General features: G+C 35.9%; 1 protein-coding gene across 1 annotated transcript in view; it reads right to left on the minus strand.

Moving 5' to 3' along the window:
- Nucleotides 1–23575, minus strand: part of LOC112051812 (SCY1-like protein 2) — a gene marked incomplete in the record, with an annotated part of 207276 nt that overhangs the window by 29218 nt on the left and 154483 nt on the right. The window contains 3 exon segments of the mRNA XM_052890763.1: nucleotides 1601–1746; nucleotides 2379–2474; nucleotides 23395–23515. Coding sequence (XP_052746723.1) covers nucleotides 1601–1746; nucleotides 2379–2474; nucleotides 23395–23515 — 363 coding nt within the window.

Consider the following 23575-nt stretch of genomic DNA (forward strand, 5'->3'; position numbering starts at 1 on the left):
ATTGTGATTGATTGATTGATTTTTAAAAGCAAGAAGTCTATAGTTCTGGACGTCCATTGGCTGATAAAATAACTCAAGAACGGGCTCACATATCCAAACCAAATATTTATTCTTTGTTCGGACCCTTTAGTAGATAGTATATGTGAAGTTTGCACAAAATCAGTCGAGCGGTTGTTCGTTTATCACATTTTTTGTAACAAATGAATTCAGGGGTAGGGTAGGGTTAGGGTAGGGGTAGGGTTAGGGAAGAGGTAGGGTGTGGGTTAGGGTAGGGGTAGGGTAGGGGTAGATGTAGGGTAGGGATAGGTAAGAAGTGCATATAACTCAAAGCGAAGCTAGACCGGGTCAGCTAGTACTTTATACTTAGATGGTTGAGGATCTGGTCTGGTCTGGATCCTCAAAACCTGCTATCTTCCGAAGCCACCACCACCAAACTCCATAGTTGGTTACGGTACTCATCTATAGTAGGAGTACGAGCTGACAAATAGCTTAATTAGGCTATAAGAAACAGATACACAAGGGAGTGATCCTATTCCACTTATTTAGACTTCGTTTTTTTTTATTTTAAAGTACGGAACTCTTAAAAGGGTAATAAAGTTTAGTTTCCCTGTTATTTAATTGTTATCCGTAACCCGTAGTTAGCGTGCTCGCTTTTTGTTTATTGGCATGAAGTTAAACATACACAAATTTCAACTTTAGTTGAAATTTTCCACTGCGCTTCATTCATCCGCCAAGTGTAATTTGTACCTGTTATTTACATTCACCTAATTTAATTAATTAATTTACACTCTTGTGAGAGACCGAAATTCGCGATTTATACAAAATTTTAATTAACATTTCGCTACTCACACATATATATGAGTACCTACATATGAGTATTATATAAAAATGAATGTATGAAATGTGTTGTTAAGTGAAAATCTCGAGAACGGCTGAACCGATTTGGCTAATTAAATTTAAAGATTATCCCTTGAAGTACGACGATGGTTATTACGTTAGTTTTTTTTTGGGTAGGGTAGGGTTAGTTAGTAGGGTAAGGGGAGGGGTTGGATGGGAGTAGGGTAGGGTAGTGGTAGGGGTAGGGAAAAAGCGCACATAAGTCAAAGCGAATCATGACCGGGTCCTCTAGGTACCTATAAAACTGCGTCTGTCTATCTGCTTGTTAGCGATAAACTCAAGACTACCTACTGCACAGAAATTGTAATGTTACAGTAATATGACATCGTTCGTTTTCATTGAAATTTCTTTCTTAGTAACGAAAAAAGTATAGACGTATATTTCAATTTTGGTATCCAACAAACATAAAGTTCAAATTAGAATAAGACGTGCTATAGGCGAAAACTTTGTCAACGAGTCGAAATTTTTGGAATCATACGGAATTCAAATCATAATTTTTTTTTGAAAAACGACATATCACCTTCTGTCTTTGAATAAAGAATATTAAGTTTTATATGTAACGTCGTAGTAGCGGTACACACAATAATCATGTTGTTTATTTTACTATGATTTGTTTTGCATCGTGGTTAGGCTTAATTTAAATGCGTATTTTGTAGAATAATAAATAAATAAATAAAAAAAAAAACAACACTTGTATACTTACAAACTCAATCTGCCTGGAGTACAGCATTGGGTTATTGTTCGCCTGGATCAGTTGCTTGCCGTGGTTGAAGAGTGTGCAAACCACCAAGCCAAAAGAGAACATGTCTGACAGTATGTTGCATTGACCGATCATCTGGGATTCGGGGGCTGGTAAATATAAAGAATACATTATAATCTAAGTTCCCAGCATAATAAGACCTTCACCGAGCTGGATATATGAAACATACTTTAAATAAAATAAATATCTCAAAAATACTATACAGAGTTCCGAAACAAAGCAAATAAATTACTACATTCAGAAAAAATCAAAAGAAAATCGAAAACTTTTCGCTTTTTTAGTATTACAGATATCTGGTTTGGCTAATGAAAGTAAAGACTGAAATCGCCCGCCAAATTAAAAAAAATGGAGGAAATTCTCAAAATTATAGGTTGTAATGTATTCACAAACTAAAAAAATAAAAGCAAATTTAAATTTAAGCAAATTAATTTAAACAGTATTCAGAACATACAACATATTTTAGAAGTCTAGAGTCTGGTTAAAATCATTCATAAAATCATTGATTATAATGCGACAAGGGGTCTTATAATCAATAACATAAGTTATGACGAAGACGAATATCTTAGCATTCCATGAATTCATCATGCGAGTGCCGGGTCCATCGCGTGGTAGAGAGAAAAACAAGTTTGCAAGTTCGTCCACTATACTACTCGTACTTAAACATTCAACCGATTGTAATAAAAGTTGAGTCTTGTGTGTCTGAAAAAAATTAAAATCTTACCCAAAAAGTCCAGATTCGGTTGCGTTATCTTAGCCACTTTTATGGACCAAGGGGGTACAGACACGCATTCCAACGGATCCCTCCCTATGATATTTTCTGTGAACAATAATATTTATTATAAAATGTTCTAAAGATGTAAATAAGATGAAATTATTTTTGACGTTTCACAGCATCCTGCGAAGCTGCGCTATTAGTGGAGTTAAAGACTTTTTAAGGAAGTCCGCAGAAACAGCTTCGATTTTGATGATTTTTTTAAAGTCATGTTTTTTATGTTATTAAAATCAGAAACCATGTTTAAACAATTTCTGATTTCAAATAATATCAAAAATAAAACTAAAAAGAAAAAAAATCCTCAAAATCGGAGCTGTTTCTGAGGAGGTCGAGGGAAAATGCTCTATTGATTCGACCTTAAGCAATATTTTAGATATCAGTGGTAGCGTAGGTGTGCGGTGGTAAGGCATCACCCTGCGCGGTCGCGCATCCGTAGTTGTCTCACGAGTCTTGATTTGAGACGTCATAAAGATTGCATTCGACATAAACCATAGATAAGTGAAGCTATGGCGTTTGAACCATGGTGGCTATAAGAGATATCAGGTAGCCAAGGACCATAATCATCCGAGCATATACACCGTATTTTTTTTATTCTTTCTTCATTATATCAGAAAATGTCCACAGTCACCAAACACAAAAACATCGTTAAGTAATAAACTAAGAGTCTTCAGCGAAGAGTAGAAAGAAAAAATATCTTTATTACTACATTAACTTATGAGAAACAAAAAGAAAATGTGCGTCTCGGGACGCTCGACAGAAGTGATAACTTAAACCTAGCATTCAAACCGTTTCTGAAAGAACTGTCTGAAAATCCTAAATCTTTATGATTTAAACGGTTTGAATTAATACGTCAATTACTTAGTACCGCCTTCAAACTGATTGCACTGAGCAAACTGAGAAGGTACATACGATGTTATTTTTCGCTTTTTAGTTTAGTAAAAACATTTTTATAATTTTGAAGTTGTAGGTTTTATTTTTTTATTAACATTTTTTATTTTTCCATTTTTAGTGATACCACGACGTTATTTTCTGATGATTAATTAATCAAGCTCAAACATAAGGTAGTTACAGGGAACAAGAGTTGACAAGTTCCCTAACACAACACATCTAGATGTAAACTTCTCATAAATACAAATTAATCAAGCCTAAACACAAGGTAGCTACTGTAAACCGTTGAGAAGTTTCCTTAAGTGTCCCTCGTCTCCATCACCAGACCCCTAATGATAGTCACAACCCATTTAGATGTAAAGTTCTCATTAATACAAATTAATCAAGCCCAAACACAAGGTAGCTACTGTAAACCGTTGAGAAGTTCCCTTAAGTGTCCCTCGTCTCCATCACCAGACCTCTAATGATAGTCACAACCCATCTAGATGTAAGCTTCTCATTAATACAAATTAATCAAGCCCAAACACAAGGTAGCTACTGTAAACCATTGAGAAGTTCCCTTAACTGTCCCTCGTCTTCATCACCGGACCCTTAATGACAGTCACAACCCATCTATATGTAAAGTTCTCATTATACAAATTAATCAAGCCCAAACACAAGGTAACAACTGTAAACGTTGAGGATTTCCCTTAATTGTCTCCCGTCTACATTATAGTCACAACACATCTAGATGTAAAGTTTTTATCAATACTAATTCATCAAGCCTAAACACAGGGTAGCTACTGTAAACCATTGAGGAGTTCCCTTAATTGTTTCTCGTCTTCATCACCACACCCCTAACGACAGCCACAACCCATCTAGGTGGAAAGTTCTTGTCGACACAAATTTATCAAGTCCAAACACAAGGTAACTGTTGTAAACCGTTAAAGAGTTCCCTCGTGTGTCTTGCGACTCAATCATCAGATCGACTCTAGACTTCATAAAGTTGTAGTGCTTTAAAGTGGTTAATGGAAAAAATATAAAATGATGCTTTACGATTTTCGTAAGTTCCCCTAGATTTCTTCAGGATCCCATTATCAAATCTTGACATGATTACTATAGGACCAATTGGAAAGCATACCCAGTCAAACAAAAAAAGAATTTTACAAATCGGTTCAGGCGTCTTCGAGTAATCGGACGAGATTCCGACGAATTGATACCTCCTCCTTTTTTTGAAGTTGGTTAAAAATGCAATTTAACTCTTTAATCCGGTCTCCAGTATTGAATAGATATGGTATATTGATATTATACCTATTGATTAAAATCAAATTTTATGCGTCAATTATTTTTAGTTGGCTATCTATCACGCCAGTATCCACGTACCCGTAATAATGATTATTAATTCACACTTAGGATCATGCTGATATCAGATTAAATTAACCTACACAATTTTCGAAGTAATTAAAATTTGATCCAGGTTTAGGCGCGGCTCTGAAGCCCGTATTTTGTACGGTATCTCAATCGTTTTTACACTATTATATCGAATTTTGTGTCGAATGTATTTCATCTATACCCAAAGTTAATTACATAAAATCAATCAACAAAAAATATTTAAATTACAGTAATAATTTGTTTATTGGTTTCTTTTTATATTTTTGGTTTTAATGTAATAGGCAATTTATGACGGTTTGTTTATTTGGGCGTCGTTGAAATATGATTGGTTACACTCAAACTTATATACATATACTGGGTGTCCCGTGTCGGACAGCGCAGTCTTAGTAATGGGATCCCGTATTGCCCTTTGATACGGTACCTACCCTAAAATAGACGTAATGTCTACTCCATCCCGCATCACAGATTTGTGATTTCGTATTGTAAAGGTTATATTCAAATAAAAGACACGGTTCAAATTGTGCTTAAATGACTGATAGCAGCAGCTAAGCAAAGTGGCTGATTACATGTATTACTCTTCGGTATTTTGGATAACCTGCCGCAGCGTTAAATGTTGCCAGGTTTAGTCTTCAGAGTTGGCAGCGGAATCTCCCACGGAGATTCTTGACATCCCTTGCCCCGCCGTTACCACAACCACTAAGTTTCTCAACGTGTGGGCCTAAAAATGAACATAAACAAAGACGAAGATCATGACTAATGCTCGTACCGCTCCACCCAGTTATTGTTGAGGACTCTGCGCTCAAAACTATAGATGAATAAGTATGTCGCCGAGGGAGTTATTTGATTGGTTATCAAAATCTACGTTAATTATTGTGATAATATTAGAATCAGGTTTTCGTGTAATTGGGTTTTAATCATTTACTGTTTAAATAAATAAGACTGTAAAATATTGATCACGTGACTCTTGTCCAATAGCATTGCGTCCAGTATGGCGGGTGACCGATACGCTTAACAGAGTGGGGCACCTTGCCTCCACTGTAGCCTGCTAGTGGAGTAGCTCAGTTGTAATCGCGATCTCGGAATGGATACTCGTCTTCCATTTGTTAAATAGTAATGGTGCAGTGTTAAAATAGTGATAGTGTTTCCGAACTTCAGTGGGTGAGTTAATAGAAGTAAGGCCATTGCATTGTTAATTAATTAGCTGAGAGCCAACACCAGCTGAGAATGGGGAGTGTTGGTTAACTGTAGAAGACGTCTTTAACCCAACTGGATCAATTACAAGTCTGACATCAGCTGGTGGCTGACTCCTAGCCATACGATAGTTAATCCTGGTTTACATGTGATAGTATCAGCGCTGTACTTGATCAAGTGTAATTAGAGGGTAGACCTGTGGTTGTAAGTTAAATGATCGATTCGGTGATGATTGATTGTGTTACTTTGTGTATCTGCCATCCTTGACACTTAAAGCTTAGAACCTGCTCTTAGACTACGGCTTCGCCGATATCAGAAGTGGAATATAGTCGATGCTTCGATAGGTATATAAGTACCTAGGGCACACATTCCAGTTAGGTAGGTCCAATTTAGAGAAAGGGGTGAATCGCCGAATCCATTTAGGCTCGGCAGAGTTGAGAAAACTCTGCGACATCTTTGCGTCTAAAATTCCTCACTGCCTGAAGACGAACAGTGTGTGTTGTAAGTGATGACCTACGGATCGGATCTACGGTCGTTAACTATGGGCCCTATAAGAAAGTTCAAAGTCATTCAGCGGGCGATGGAGCGAGCTATGCTTGAAGTTTCTCGCGTGGTCGAATCAGAAATGAGGAGATCCGCAAACGAGCCAAAGTCACGGACATAGCTCAGCAAGTCGCGAAGCTATGTTATTGACTTTGGTTCGTTGGCAATGGACAATCCACATAGTTTGAAGAGCCGGTGGAGGTTGGGATCCCAAGGTGGTGGAATAGCGACCGCGCACCGGAAAGCGCAGTGTGGGTCGACCCCCTGATACTTAATGATGATATTATGATGACATTATTAATGAGTTTCTGCCCATTATAAATTGAGCATAGATTTCACAGAACAAACGGTATTTGCGTCGCTATCCAATTATTTTGTGTAGGTAATCCTTAGCGGAACGTAGAGCGTCCATATTTATAATATAGTACGTAATGCCGGAAACTTAGTTTAATAATAAAGTGATCTATAATTGTCTATCTTTTGTTGTATTGACCTTCGTCAATTATAGAAGTTCTCAAAAATATTTGTATTTTTAATCGTGAAGCTATAAGATAATAATAGACAGTAATAAGTATTGTACTTAATGTTTGAAAGCTTCCATCGATCAATATCAGTTTTAAGAGCTTCAGCCATCTTGTTCTTCTTACGATAATGCTGTTTGAGTTTATTAAAGTTTTTTATTAAAATAGATATAAACATAGGAAGCTCATAAGCTAGAGCTAAAAACCCTACTGAAAACCCTGAAGTTCTATAAAGAACCTTGACTATGCTAGCGTACAGAAATAAGTAAAATTTGGATTAGCAAACGAAGACATTATCTTCTCAAACGTGAAAAAACAAGAAAAGGGAGAAATATGTACCACATTTACGCTTCTTAGCGTCTCAAAGAGTCCGCTGACGTCATAATAAATGGATTGGATACTACTGCCAAAAGAGAAGATATAGAGCAAGTTATCAAATAGATAAGTGAATTCCGTATCAAGCGCTTTTGGGAGAATAGATAGGAAATCAAGATGGTGATACTAGAGATGTCAAAAAATGAGGCTCACAAACTAGCAGATGAGAGGAAAATAAAAATAGGACGGGTGAGGACGAGGTGATTGTATTTAGCCTCCTATCACAAAGGAAAAGATGGTACATGTGTCTCAAATATGGGCATGTTTCTACAGTCTGCCTAGGACAGGATAGAAGCACTCAATGCTATAATTGTGGAGAAGAGGGAAACAAAGCTAGTAATTGAGCGAACAAGATGACATGCGCCATATGCTAAGATAAGAGCAGAGAAAACACAGATATCCGCATTGGGTCTAAAAGCTTTTATTCATCTTGGAAATAAGTGGTGCCCAGTGTAAGGAAAACAAGGACAAAAATGGACGGTAACAACAGCAGGTTGTGGACTGCTAGGATCACCACCCAAGGTATCTATACTTCTATACTTAATATTATAAAGCTGAAGAGTTTGTTCGTTTGTTTACTTGAACGCGTTAATCTACTTTTCCGATTTGAAAAATTCTTTCAGTTTTCGATAACTCATTTATCGAGGAAGGCTAAAGGCTATTTTAACCTCGTATTCCTACGGGAACGGGAACCACGCGGGTAAAACCGCGCGGCGTCAACTAGTTATAGGTAAACCTTGAGTGGGTACGATCCGCCTACAACCTTCTAGAAGTAACTGCAAGAGAACACAATGTAGATGTAGGTATAATATCGGAACCAAACAGAAAAATAGCAGATAAACAAAATTGCTTAACGGACCTTAGAGGTGAGGCATTCGTGATTGCATTTAACAATGGATTGCTGTTTAAAGTTGCGGCTCAGGCAAACGGGTTTACTGCCAAAGAACCACCCGGACTTATCATATCTTAAAGCTGTTACTTCTCGCCAAAGTACGGCTTTCAAAAGTCTGAGGAAGATCTAAGCAGGCTTTTGAAAGCATCGAGGCACAGCGATGGCGATATAATGGTAGCCGGAGACTTTAACGCGGCCTCAAACGTCTGGTCTACTAAAACCAAAAATGCCTGGGGACGCTTAATTATGGAATTGTTAGCAGGCGCAGATATGGGCATTGCCAACGTGGGCCTAGCTCAAACTTTTCAAACAGGAACAAAAAAGCCTACTCCGGATATAACATTTGTAAGCTCAGAAAGAATTGGTGCTCAGTTTGAGCAAGGTAACACTCAAACAGCAGCGGAATTGGCAGAAACTACTAGAAAGACCTGGAAAAAAGCGATGCCAAAGAAATCATTACCCAAGAAAACTCCGGTTTATTGGTGGAACGAATAAATTAGGAAAAAAAGACAACTCTGTACAGGATGCTGCAGAAATTATACAAAGCAAAGAAGGAGAAAGAGTAAAGATGACTTCTTAAAAGAGAGCGCTATAAAGCAGCAAAATTATCGCTGCAGTGTGCCATAATCAAATCTAAAGAAGATCTGTGAAGAAGTGGATAAGGATACTTGGGGGCTAGGATACAAGACAGTCCTTCAAGACTTAAAATGGATCTAATCAAGTCGGGGATCAAAGTGCTCTTTCCAGTCCACAGCGACGTTAGAAACGCTTTCAACTCTGCACCCTGAAGAGAGATAGTGCTGGAAATAAAGACGAGGTGCTTACCCGGGTACTTACCGGTTAGTAGCTATTTGGAAGAGAGGTACATAAAGGTAAAGGGTGCCCTTGGAAGCGAGGATATGATTAAGGTCAGTAGCGGGATACTTCAGGGATCAATTCTGGGTCCAACCTTGTGGAATATCCTTAACAACAGGCTCTTCCGAATAAACAAGGCGGAGGGAGACCAATTAATGAGCTTTGGCGATTACTTTGCTTTAGTAGACGTAGCAAAAACGGAGTGGGCGCACAAGGTCAAAGCCAACGCGGCACTAAGCACATAAACAGCTGAATGCTCGGAAAACGGCTATCTTTATCTCCAGAAAAGACTAAAGCTACAGGTTTAGTGGTAGAATAAAGCTATACATAATAATAATATCACATCAATATCAATATCTTTTTTCAATGTGATATTTTGGATCTTGAAATTGGCTAGATAAGAACCTGAACTATAAAAAGCACAAAGAGGAAGTAGAAAAAAAGGCAATATGACTATGCTATAGCACTGTATGGATTAATGCTAACTAAAGGCGGACCGCTATTAAAAAAATGTCGGAAAATCTAGCTCTCCTGTTATTGTCCCAGGGCGTTTGTGTGGTTGTGGTGGAGCAAGCAACAGCTGGTCTGGATTCAGAGTGAACCTGCTCACAATACGCACCGTCTCTTGATCGACCCTTGATCCAACAGTCAAGCGAAAGTACCTTAAGGTGTTGGTCGAAGCTTTTCGCTTTATGATCTTTGACTGAAACTGAAACGGCTATCGAAACAATAACAGTCATTAAAGGTCTGAGTGATCTTCAGCAATGATACGCCTTTCGTATCCATTAAAATTGTATAATTATGATTACATTAAAATTGTATAATGTATGGTTTCGTAATGAGAGCAGGTAATGGTTTTAAAAGGACTGCAACATATTTACACTTATACAAATCACTGATTCGTTCTCAATTAGAATACGGTGTTTGTATTTGGAATCCGTTTTATGGTAAATATGTAAAGAGCCTCGAAACAGTTAAAAAAAAATTACGCAGGATGCACTATAAATGTACTCTGGGTTACCTTTCTTATCAAAGTTTTTCAAAGCGCTAGATGGCAAACTAGATGGCGCTTTATTACCGCAGTATAACTTCTTATTTACTTCGCTAAAAAATCTGCAAAAAATCACAAAACTTTCTCAGACCTAATACTTTCTATGGCCTAAAACTTTATGTATTATTATATTATTTTGGTTGAAATAAGAAATTCAAAAAATCATAACATATCTTATTGGTTTTAAAAATAAGTACACAGTTTCACGTATTTTTGTATCTCAATATTATTAAGTGACTTACTTCATCTCATTTGTCGCAGAATTACTTGAAATATTTTGCATTGATATTTCAGGTCGAAATATTAAAACCGACCTGAGACATCATGAGTAGAAGTTAAAATTGTATTAAATTTGAAAATTCGAAATGTAGGCATTTTTATTCTTTATTTCAATGTCCGAAACTCTAAAATACATCGTGTACTATGTATTATACAACAATAAATTTTATACCAATTTCACATTGTGGTTCAAAAGTTAGGGGTTGAGTTTAAATTTTGAAAGCATCGTAGAAAGCAGAAATTTTGATTGTTAGCCGCTCCTAGGGTTAGCTTGCCATAACACGTTTTCAGTTTACACAGGTATGAACCTAGATGTCGACAGTAGTTGAATCACACTCAGTAGCGTTTGTTTTTCCGGGAGTGTCTATATACTGAGCATAAATTGTGAGTGATCAAGCAATAATAGATTTAACTGTATATAGAAATGTAGATTTTATACGAAATTAGTATTAAGAACAGGGCAGTACCACCTAGTGTTCTAACTCTAAGAATACTAGAAAGTACTGCGGTGTTAATAGGATTAAGAAAACCTGAAAAATTTTCCAAAAATCCTAGGCTGAGGCAACAGTCAGGTCGCGGAATTCTTTGAATTCCAATTTTTGATAAGCGACTTTGATCTTCCAAAGTCGCTTCGGAATCCTCTGCACTTCTGCATCTGCAGTCTCAAAACATTAATACTGTAGACTTGACTGTCAAAATATAAATCACGGTCAAAAGTCGTATTCAACAACACCGAGATAGTGGCTTGGATACTCGACCTTTCGTTTAACACAGACTATCCGACTAGTAGGCCATAGGAATATTATAATATAAAAAAAAAATTAATAAAAAAATACAATCGACTACAAAATCACAAAAATGTTTCTACTAAACTAAAAAGCGAAAAATAACATCGTACTTGCAAACTTCCGATCAGCTTGAAGGCGGTACCAAGTTAGTGTTGTGTTAATTAAAGCCGTATCTGAAAGAAATGACTGAAAATCCAGTTAAAATCTTTATTATTTAAACGGCTTGAATTAATACATCACTAACTTGGTACCGCCTTCAAGCTGATCAGAAGTTTGCAAGTACGATGTTATTTTTCGCTTTTTAGTTCAGTAATAACATTTTTGTGATTTTGAAGTCGATTGTATTTTTGTATTAAAATTTTTTATTTTTCTCTTTTTTGTGAAAACATGTTATAAGTCTAAAAAAATATTAAGTATTTTGGTTATAAATCTTTAAACCACGGCAATATTTTGTTATGATTACTACTCACATGTACTCGTACCTCGGTACAATCAACCAAACCAATTTCAAAAATACTATTTTTAATCACTCCACCTTTTTTACCCCTACGAAATATGAATATTCAAAATCTTCTTTGTTTCTTTTTCTTCTCACCCTCAATCACTATACTCCTAATGACAGTCACAACCCATCTAGGTGAAAAGTTATCATCAATTTAATCAAGCCCAATAACATGGTAGCTACTGTACACTATTGAGGAGTAACTTTAACTTCTCTAGTCTAGTCTAGTCTTTCATCTCTATCATGAGACCCCATATGACAGTCACGACCAATCTAGATGTAAAGTTCTTATCAAGCCCAATCACAACGTAGTTACTGTAAACCGTTGAGAAGTTCCCTTAAGTGTCCCTCGTCTCCATCATCAGACCCTTAAGTCAGCCACAGCCCACCTAGATGTAAAATTTTCATTAATACAAATTAATCAAGCCCAAACACATGGTAGCTAATGTAAACCGTTGAGAAGTTTCCTTAAGTGTCCCTCGTCTCCATCACCAGACCCCTAATGACAGTCACAACCCATCTAAATGTAAAGTTCTCATTAATACAAATTAATCAAGCCCAAACACAAGGTAGCTACTATAAACCGTTTAGAAGTTCCCTTAAGTGTCCCTCGTCTCCATCACCAGACCTCTAATGACAGTCACAACCCATCTAGATGTTAAGTTCTCATTCTCATTCTCAGAGGAGACGCCCTTAGAGTCGTTCCGCCCATCTACTCTGCTTCTGCCTTCGGGCCCCATCAGGCGATGCTTCAGCGCTCGCCCAAACCTCCCGGTGACGCCGCTGAGGTCCCATAAGGAGCCTACGGCACTTACACAATCAGAAAAAAAAGGAACATTAGCCATATTTAAAATATATAGGGCTTCAAAAACATTAAAAATAATGCAGGGTTCCAACTTAGGGAATTATTTAACCCCCCCAGATTTAGGGGGTAAATAATTGCGATGGGATTTTTTTAGGGGTCTGAAATTTTTAAGGGTATTTTCGTGGATTTTTTTACTCCACATTTTTTTAATTGATAATAATAATATTTCTTTCTTGACCTAGCGACTTATAACGACATATAATACGTAATTCTAAAACCACTCTGTGGCGACTGGCGGCAATTTTTATCCAATAAAAAAAAATGTTAATTCAATGTCAACATGTATGATTTCAAAAAATCTGAATCTTCAGATGATGACGTAATATTTTACGTATTAAATAAATATTTTTGAAACATATTACAGCATAATTTATATTTTTTAGGGTGATAACTCGATAATTAAGCCGATTTTAGGGGTATTTGAAACAAACTTTAGGGATAAATATTTTTGAGAGTTGATAATACTGAAAAAATGTGAGTCGGACTCGCCCACGGAGAGTTCCATACAAACCTTTTATTCATATACATATATAATTCTCGTGTCGCGGTGTTTGTTACAAACTCCTCCGAAACGGCTAGACCAATTTTTATAAAATTACGTGTGCATATATATGGTCGTCTGAGAATCTAGGCTAGGAAGGCTACATTTATTAAATTATTATTAACATATCCAGTGACAGTCCCACCAAAGTCTGTTTGTTTCAGAGATAAGCCGAAGTATACAGTTAGAGAGTAGAAATGAAGTGTCTGTACTTTGAACTAAATTAACTAAAATTGAGTTGGGGCAATTTAAAATGAGCAATAGAACACAAAATTTTTTTTTTTTATTTTTTTGTCTGTCTGTCTATCTGTCTGTGCGTGCTATTCTCTGGAATAGCGCGCACACACAGACCAGAGTTCTAAAGAACGGATTTTCATGCGGTTTTCACAGGTAGACTAAGCGATGTCTAAGGCAACATATAATCTTAGTTTCGTCGAGAAAAAGAAAAAAAATATGCGATAAAACCGGCTTCAACATACTGGTTACAGACACGTTACAGACTCCTTACAGACACGAGAATTATAAATGTATATGAATAAAAGGTTTGTATGGAACCCTCAGTGGGCGAGCCCGACTCACATTTTTTCAGTATTATCAACTCTCAAAAGTATTTTTTTTTACTATAACACAGTATAACATTGTTATTAGTGCATAGAATACATAAAACTACAGATGAATAGCAACATAACATAATAATTATAGTAAATTGTAGAACATTACGAGTATACTCATAGGTTTTTCAAAGCTTATATAGATGGCGCTGGATGTATTTAAAACATAGGTTTTTGTTTCCTATGTATTTTCAAATAATATTTGTAAAACTTTTGTTAATTCTGATTGTACTCTTGTTTGTGAAAATAAATACATAATAATGTTTATATTATAGACATGGTGTTGCAAATATCCATTTCCCGCTTATTTCGTATAGCTACGTGTCGCCGCCTAGCGTATAGTAGCGTCACTATTACATACTACATACTTTTATGTTTTCCGGTTATTATAGTTAAATTTAATTCATTAACAATGATTATCAATCCGAACAGTGCACAGGTTATTATTAATTATTTTTAAAAATATAATTATTTATTTTACATACCTAATATAAATTCATCATTGATTATTTTACTCTTAACAATTGTGACGTCACGTTATGTTTTATATTTTATTTAATTTCTCAACTTTGTGTTTCAATATTTTAATATTATTTTACTATCGTTATAAATCTCCTCTAATTAATTCATGTGTTTTAGATAGAATTATAACGTTTGGTTTATATATAATACTCCGGAACTATTATTAAAACGTACTTGTATTGTTAACATATTCGTGTTAGTAACAGTAGACACTAACTTTGCAAATATTATAAAACTAGCGGACCCGGTCAAGCTTCGTTTTGACATAAGTGCACTTATTCTCTACCCCTACCCTACCCTTACCGCTTGACTCTTAAACGTTTGTATGGGAAATAGAAAAGGGCAGTTTTTAGGGTTTTCCCGGAAATTATTTGATTTTTTCTCACCTTTTAAACCTTCCCTATACCTCCACGAACATTTCAAGACCAAGATAAGATAAATCCGTTAAGCCGTTCCTGAGTTTTAGCGAGACTAACGAACAGCAATTCATTTTTTTATATATATAGATAGAGGGTTGTTTGGCAGATTCATTCATATAGTACAGTCAGTACAGTCATTGTAGGCCAAAATTAGCCCCAACCTCCGATTTCGTTGAACCTCCATCGATTTGAATGAAAATTTGGGATTCAATATGTTTTACCCTCTACTTCAAAAGTGACATGTGCTTGTATTGCGCTTTTTGCATTTTAGGGGTGAAATCCACCCCTTTTGTTAAAAATGGGAAAAAATGCAGATTTAGGCATTCTGGCTTTAGTAATTGTGTTTAATTAGATAAAATAAACGTTATTTAATATTTATATGCATGATTTATGGTTTTAATTAATTTTTCACTACTCTTGCTCAAAAACACTGTCATATTACCACTCCACAGCGGGGCTAAACAAGCATTTCAGCCTCTAGGGGCTAAAGTAATTTTGTTTTTTTTAATTCTTGTCTGTTACGAGTACTAGCCAAGTACTAGCCTACTATAAAACGGAGGAGGTTTTATTCGAAAATAGAATCATTATACGTAAGGCCCTGATTGTTTTCAAAAATAAATAAAAAACTTCATTTTTTATTTATTTTTCACGAAGTCGTAAGCATCCGCTAGCTATACTTCAATATACCTATGCTTTTATTTTATTTACAAAAGTTGTTAACTTAAAACTGATACTTATATTGATTTGTAGTAGGTATAAATGTACCTTTATGTACGATATGAGCGGATAATAATCTTGCTACTAATTATGATATGCTTGGTATTATACAACAATAAAGTATTAAGGATTAGGCTTTGATCTTAAGAGTCTTTGCTACTGATATAATTCATTGCAGTAGGTATTTGTAAAACAAGAATCATGGGCAACGGTGCTAAAAACGAAAATAATAGCTCAAAAAGAAAATAATAAATTCAAACAATTGTTTGAATTGTCCCTCGGCCGCACATTAGGTCGGTCTAAATCTACAGACACAGTGCGTCACAGACAAGTAGCGTGGCAGACACCCACAGACACCGTCAATTCACACTGCCTGGCAGGTAGCTAGAGACACTTAAAGTCCTTTTCATAAAATAAGTCCCCCAGACGTGGCGCTAATGTCGTAATGGCGCTCATTGTCATCTGGTAATGGTCTTATTGTCATTTGTGTAAGGCGCTGTCAATTTTAGTTCAGGTTTCATCAAATGATTCTACAGACATGAACCGTACAGACAAAATATTCTTTCCGCGAATACTGGCCGGGCGTGGCCCGTGTCTGTCGACGTCTGCACGGCCTCGTTACGATAGATATAAATATGTTAATAAACACTGTATAGAAGAATATTATTACGGCACGGCACGTATCTGGCACGCTAAATGTCTGTAGCAGCCTTGAGAGTCTTAGCTCCATATCGCCTCTCCTACAAGGAGGAAGGCCTGGCTCTGTAGATTTTATTATTTATTTAGACGTTTAGATCGGCTGATAACGATGGTCATTAGTTTGTTTTTTTTAGAATTAAAAAAAAATAAAAAAAATTCATATTAATTTATTACCTACCTACCTTAACAAGGTAGGTAGTAAATTGAAGGTCAAGTCAAGGTTCTTGTAACGCGACACGATCCAAACTGACTAAGGGCCCCATATGGGTTCGAAACTAGTCATATTCCGTACTCCGACGCATACTCCGACGCTGTATCTATCACTTGAGTTTTAGCCATGTTTCATAATAAATTGATATGCATAGTTATTTATATTTTTCCAATAATCCTTAATTAAAACAAAAGAGTAAGTAGGTATAAATAATAAACAAAGAAAGTTTTTGTTTGTTTATAAAAACTTCCTTTGTGAACTATGAACCAATCTCTGGGAATTATCGGATTGGTTTTTTTATCTGTAAATAATCTTGATACTCCTACTTGTAGTAGTTGTAATCTAAAAAATAAAATGGTATTAAATAATAAATTAGAGATTAAACGACGGTCATTATCTATCTGCAGTTGGGTATTGGCTGTTGAAATGGCGCCACCGTGTCGTGCCGGTCACTTTTATTGGCTGTTGAAATGGTGCCCGGGCGTCCTGCTGATCGCTTATTGGCTGTTGAAATGGTGGCACCATCGGCCTTATCTTGATCGATCGTTTATTTGCTGTTAGCCGTTTCAACAACGGCCGTGCAAAAACAAAACCATGTAACATGCAAAACGGTTATGAGAGATTTGCGTTTTAAATTTTTTTTGATTTGTTGGTTGTAAAACAACAACAAAAGTTTTTGTTTTTTTTAAATAAAACATGTATGAGTAGTAGTATCTATTGAAAGTTATTTATGCTATAATCTTTTATCCTTTTAGGTACATGTACAACTAAAACACTGTATTTTGAATAAGATTTCGTTCGTTGCCACTGTATACTACTAATATTATAAAGTTGAAGAGTTTGTTTGTTTGGTTAAACATATTAATCACAGGAACTACTGTTCCGATTTAGAAAATATTTCAGTGTTAGATAGTCCATTTATCGAGGAAGGTTATAAGTATTATCATACACATATTATCCCCGTATTCCTATGGGAACGGAAACCACGCAGGTGAAACCGCGCGGCGTCAGCTAGTTATTTATAAAGCCAATAAACTTAAGGTAAGCGACGACGCAGCCTATAGTGGAAGACGCAAACCTAGGAGGTGTGTATATATATATATATATATATATATATATATATATACACTCTTGACTTGAATATACCCACACTGTAGTGTGTATAAGTGGTGGAAGCGGAAACTACTGCAGAAAGGGGATTTCATGGACATGGTGAACTATTGAATATATTTCTATCATTTGGCACAGACAAGGGGACAATACTTCATGCCTAAATGAACTTTGGCTTAGCATAGTGTCAGGAGCCTTTTCAGCGTTTTACTCTATTAATAATATCACGATACAAAGTTTAGCTTACACGACATAATGATGATTTTTTTAGAAACTTAATATTATCGTTCTTTAAAACAGATACATCTCGAAAAGTAGAAGTTGAGTGAAAAAACCTTTTTTTGCGATTGATAAGTATGCCTGTGTATTGTAAGCTTTCAATTTAACTATAATGGCGTCTTCCCAGTCTGACTCATTACAAAGTCAAATTAATGCGTTTTACCAGAGCCTCTCTATGTTTAAGGACCTCTGTTCCATTATGCCTGTCAAATATTTCTAATACCTGTCAAATATTTCTCTCTTACAGTGTTACCTATAATTGTGCTACTCTTTACTATATAATGTTATGTAATGTAATGGGCTAATGATTCAATTACGAAACACCCTATTTTTTTGAAACTTGTGTCTACTGTTTAAAAAGTGAGAACTGAATGAAGGACCTCTTCACCCCACGCAGGGTAAACGCAGCTGTGTCATGGGTCCGATCTATTGGCTAGACAAAACACTAACTTTTTGTTTCGCGGAATAAGTATAACCAGAGATTATGCCCTGCAATACCACAAACTTTACATCATTGTAATATCAGTATAGATTAATTTAATTGGAATATCTCCTCTTCCATCATGTAAAACTTATTTTTTTTTTTGGGACATAGAACTTAGCAAAAAAACTTCTTGCAAACGGGTAAATAAAATAAGTCCAGTTACAGTGGTTTGGATTTCAACAGCCGCTAGTTGCGTGCACGCCGCCCACGTTCCAACGCCCACCGCAGCTTTGCTCAGTCGTCGCTCGTCGGTTTCAGGCTTCAGTCGAGGCTACAGTCTACCAAATCGCAAAATTAATAAAGGACTGCTAAAATAAACTGTTAATTATTATTTGTGACATTGTGCCGTGCTACAGTCTTCAGAATACGGAGTATTCCAGTTTTGGTGAGTTTTAGATAATACTTATTAGTTATAAAGATATTTTATTCTTGTTAGAATAGCATAGTGAAATAATATAATCTTTATTATTTTTCATATCTCGTAAAGAGGCGTACCATCTGTAATATAACATGAAATGTATAATTCTGCCTTTCGTTGCATTATTGCTGCCTCGTGGACGTATTTAGCAAATTTTTCCGCCTCGCGCGTCGGTCCGCCATTTTGCTTCAAACAGCGCTGTTCGTTCGATAACCGACGAACAATTCGCATCGTGAAAAAATTTTTCATAGCATAATACATTTCATCTAAGATTATTACATAACTCAATTTTGAGCATTTCATGTTACGTTTCCCTAATCTATACTACTAATAGAAAAGCGTCAAAATTGTGATTGCGAATTGGAATCCGCGTGCGCTCACGGCAGCCATTTTTACTTGCTTGCTAAGATAGATAATTGAACACCGATTCAAAATCCAAATTAATCTACGTAACGCAACGTTTTTTTAAGTTTTTGTATACGTAATCCTAATTGGGCATTTGGGCCCATGTCTTATTGAGATATATTTTTGTCTCATCAAACATGAGATGAGACACATTAACTAGGCAATGTACTTACCAAATTCAAATTCAAGTTTCATTTATTTCACTTAGGCTTAGTTTACAAGCACTTTTGAAAAGTCTAGTTATGACATGGTGGTAATTAAAGTCGGAAACTTAAATTAAAGTTACGAGGGTTCCAAATGCACCTCGGTCCGAGAAGAGCCCACAACAAACTTAACCAAGGTTTATTTATTTTTTTGTTTACCACCATTTTACAAACTTACTTAAATAGAACTAAGTACCTACAATTTTTTTTCTGACATTAATATCAATCACACTTTCTCTTATAATTGCTTACGTTTTTATTTTCAAATATGTAGTAAGTACTTACAATGTACAGTCATAATTTTTATTTCTTAAAATTTCTCCCTTAACGACTCTTTAGGTCGAATATGGCACGAACTGCTCTCTTCACCAGGATAAACACAAAAACACAATCCGGCCAGCTCGTTGATGACACTCCCATGATATGCAAACGATGGGGAGGAGGGGGGGGGGAGGGGTGGGGAAGCCTGCGCCGGTGTGAAATCGTGCTCATCACGATTGATGCACCTCACTTTAGGTGCATAAGTCGTGGGTATATCATTCATTGCTACACACACGTCCGCCGGCTATCGCGTACCATCGGAGTGTTACGAACGAAGTTGCCAAGCTTTATCAATATTAGCAGCATTACCCCATAGTAAAATACCATATGACATAATTGAATATGTTTGTCCCATTCAGTCACGAACTGTTAGAAACGCGATCTCTGTGCGGCCGGACATTAGTTTTATAGTCTGGCAAGTTCATTGATGACACTCCCATGATATGTGGGCGACAGGGGAATAACTGCGCGGGTGTGAAATCGTGCGTGCGGGGAAGTGAGGTGCGTAAGTTGGAGTTTTTTTTTATTCATAGCAACACGCCCCCCGGCCCGCGCGGACCATTCCGAGTGTTACGAACGAAGTTGCCAAGCTATAGACAAAGTAAAGTTAGAGGTGTAGAGTAATATCCTTAAAACTTTCAGCGTAATTAAACATTCTAACTAACTGCTTACGGCCTCTTCTGCTGTAATATTACGAAGGATTCGCATCGTTAGAACTTTATTATTAATTAAGAAATTAGAATACCTACAATTTCTTTGTTTCATATATACTTTGTTTCATTCAAATATTTACTTAATGTTCGTGTCATGAAAGTTGTTTGCTTCTGCAACTTTAGTACTCGTAATTAAATCATTAGTGATTCCTATTTTATATTTACGTAAAAACCTTTGGAAGCCCAAATGATTGGATATCATAATCAATATATTTGAACGGCCCTCTACCGGTCCAGAAATAATATCAATCTTACCCCGCCAAACCACATTGGAGCAGCGTGGTGAGTGTAAGCTCCATATCCCTTCTCGTGGACGGAGGGAGGCCAGCCCCTGTAGCCAATTGGCACGTTGATTCTCTTTCTACGATCGCAAACGCTGTGACGTCACACGGGTCTCAGCTGAAAATCAGCGCCGTGTATTATTCTTGTATGTAGTGCACGGCATATGCTGAGCTGTACACCCTTTCTTTTTAAGGGTTACAGACATACATGCTATCATAAGGATAAGGTATTTATTGACAGTCTGTAACTTTTAGATATGAATAAATTTATTTTCTTTTTTCTTTCTTCTTTCTAATAAGAAGATTTACTGAAGTAGGTAGTTCGCGATTACAAAAATTGTCCGAGTACAAAAAATGGTTAAAATAATTATTCCTTATTATTATATTGTTTTGTGATACGAAAATAAATCGTTGTATCCTTTTTAGCTAGTAAATTTAACATCAGGCAAGTATAAGTTGTAACGATTAATTTATTAAGACAGGATAGGCTTATATACCTATTGTTAAATGGTGATAAACTTGGCTGAGTTTGTTGTGGGCTCTTCTCGGACCAAGGCGTTTTGGAACCCTCGTGACTTTAATTTTAAGTTTTCGAATAGTTATTATCACCATTATCTTAAGTTTAATATTATTACCTGACGTTTCGATAGAGCTTGTAAACTAAGTATTTTGAAATAAATGAATTTTGAGTTTGAGTTTTGAGTTTAAGTTAAAAGCTGTTATAATATTTTACATTAGCATCGGATTTTAACCTGTAACTTTTTACTCCCACAGTAAAACAAAAATATTAATAGATAATAAATGTGGTTAAGTTGTACGTTAATTATTATCGTAATAATTTAAAACTTTGGTCACTGTACGCAATTATTGTTCTTAAATTAACGAAAATAATTTGATTAATAAGCTTATAACAATTAGATATGGTTAATATATTTTATATAACATTTTATAAACAAACCACACATATTTTAAAATAAATAAGTTATGAAATGACATGCGTTTTCTACCATCATTTCTAATTTCTTTGTTAGTTAACATACTCATCAAGAAAGGCTGTAGTAATATAAATAGATGTAAATAGATGTTTTTTTTAAGTTTACACTAATTTAGTATAATTTTCTATTCATCGAGTTACGTTCCCGTTTTAGTGTGAGTTTCTAATGATACACGAAACAATTATTGACCACGTGTAGATTGTTCTTTTTCTAGCTTCTTAATTTAATATTTGATTTTAATAATTTCTCGTTTGATATTAACATTAAACTCAATTTCATATTAAATCTTTCGATACAATAATAAAATAACTAGCATCATCATTTTTTATCAAACTACCCTATTCTTTTTCTAATATATAAGTGGATTTAATTAATTGTATGAATATTGAATAAATTAATTGTATATTCACGCGTTCTGTCAATTGGATTTTATTTTTTTTTTAATTCTGTTTAGGTTGCCTCATCACGGAAAACTAACACGCATATTTTATGTGGGTATTATGACGGTCGCTTGAAAAAACTTCAACTTTTCCAGGAACCAAATCAGCATTTCATTATTATTAGCCTAACTTGACGGCCTATTACAGGCATCTCTTTATAGGAGATATGGAGCTTAGACCCACCACGCTACAACAAAACTTAATTCCAACGATATGTAGGTACAATGAACGTTCTGTTACAGATTGGCGATAAATTCGATTCGGGATCAGGACACCACAATTCCGGAGTTCCTGAGCCGCCTACCTCCAACTGACCTGACACCTGACTTCGACTACGGCCTTCATCATCGGCTGCATCACCAGGTAAGTACAACGCCCCGGAAATCTCCCAAACATCATCATCATTATCAGCCGATAGACGTCCACTGCTGGACATAGGCGTCTTGCATGGACAACGGAAGCACAACGGTCTCGAGCCGCCAACATCCAGCGGCTCCCTGCAACCCGCTTGATATCCTCAGTCCACCTAGTTGGGCGTCGACCAACACTGCCCCAACGTCCATGGACCCCAACGATGATGATGAGGTATACCTTTATATTTATAATATACCTAACTTGACCTTCTGGTGTGGTTCTGTTCTGTGTCTGTTTCTTACAGCATTTTTTTCTTTTGTGTTTATAGCAGCTAGGGTGAAACAGTGATTCATTTTAGTTTAACATTTTGTTAATGCTATTTGATTTGTATAGTTTTTTAATAGACGCGGATTATTTCTTTCTGTAATTATTTATTGTCCATAAGATCATGTTTTAAAATTTTGATGTTTTGAAATTTCGCTTGAAACGGCTTATACCTTCGACGTGAAACTACTATAGGTTACAATTTTTGCAACAAAGTAAAGCGACTGATATAAATAAGTTATTTAAATAAAGATTAGTTAAATAAAACCGCAATACATAAGTTATATATAAAACGCTATGGCGTGCTCTTCATAGATGCAGATATGCGCTGCCTACCAAAGGACTCATTATTGGAACCTGTAATGGAGTATGAATTTTCCATTTTGTACAACGCGCTAATTAAAGTGAGTACCGTAGTTGAATCTTTATACGTGCCTCTGTTAATACAGTTTGGCACGCGACGATGACAAAATACTTTACGTAGTCGGAGCATAAAATGAGGTATGTCTCGCTATCGCAGGCTCTCGGTCTATATTTTTAATTCTACTTATGTATTTTTTTTACAATTTGTAAAAATGTTGACAAAATGTTGCCGGTTGACGATAATACTCGTTCTGGATTATAGTAAAAAAATATAGTTAACTCACGCGAATATTTTTTTTTTTATAAAAACACTATTTAGAACACTTTTGATTCGGGTCCGACGCTTACCGTTACTTAAGTGGCCGAAGTTTGAAGGTTCAGCCTCTAGTAAGTATATTCATAAATGTTGCCAAAAATAGATGTTAATAACGTACCTGCAAACTCTAGTCCGAACAGCTTCCAAGTTCCCCGTTTGGTGACAATGATGATTTGCGGGCACACGTTTCGATGGATCTGATTGCTCGTGTAATGCATGTAGTTTAGAGCTTCGATGATCTGAAAAGAGTACGCTATTTAGAGCTAAATTGCCTCATTGTCTGTCTGTACCCATTGGTC

The sequence above is a fragment of the Bicyclus anynana genome, chromosome Z (assembly GCF_947172395.1).
Source record: "Bicyclus anynana chromosome Z, ilBicAnyn1.1, whole genome shotgun sequence".
Taxonomy (NCBI): domain Eukaryota; kingdom Metazoa; phylum Arthropoda; class Insecta; order Lepidoptera; family Nymphalidae; genus Bicyclus; species Bicyclus anynana.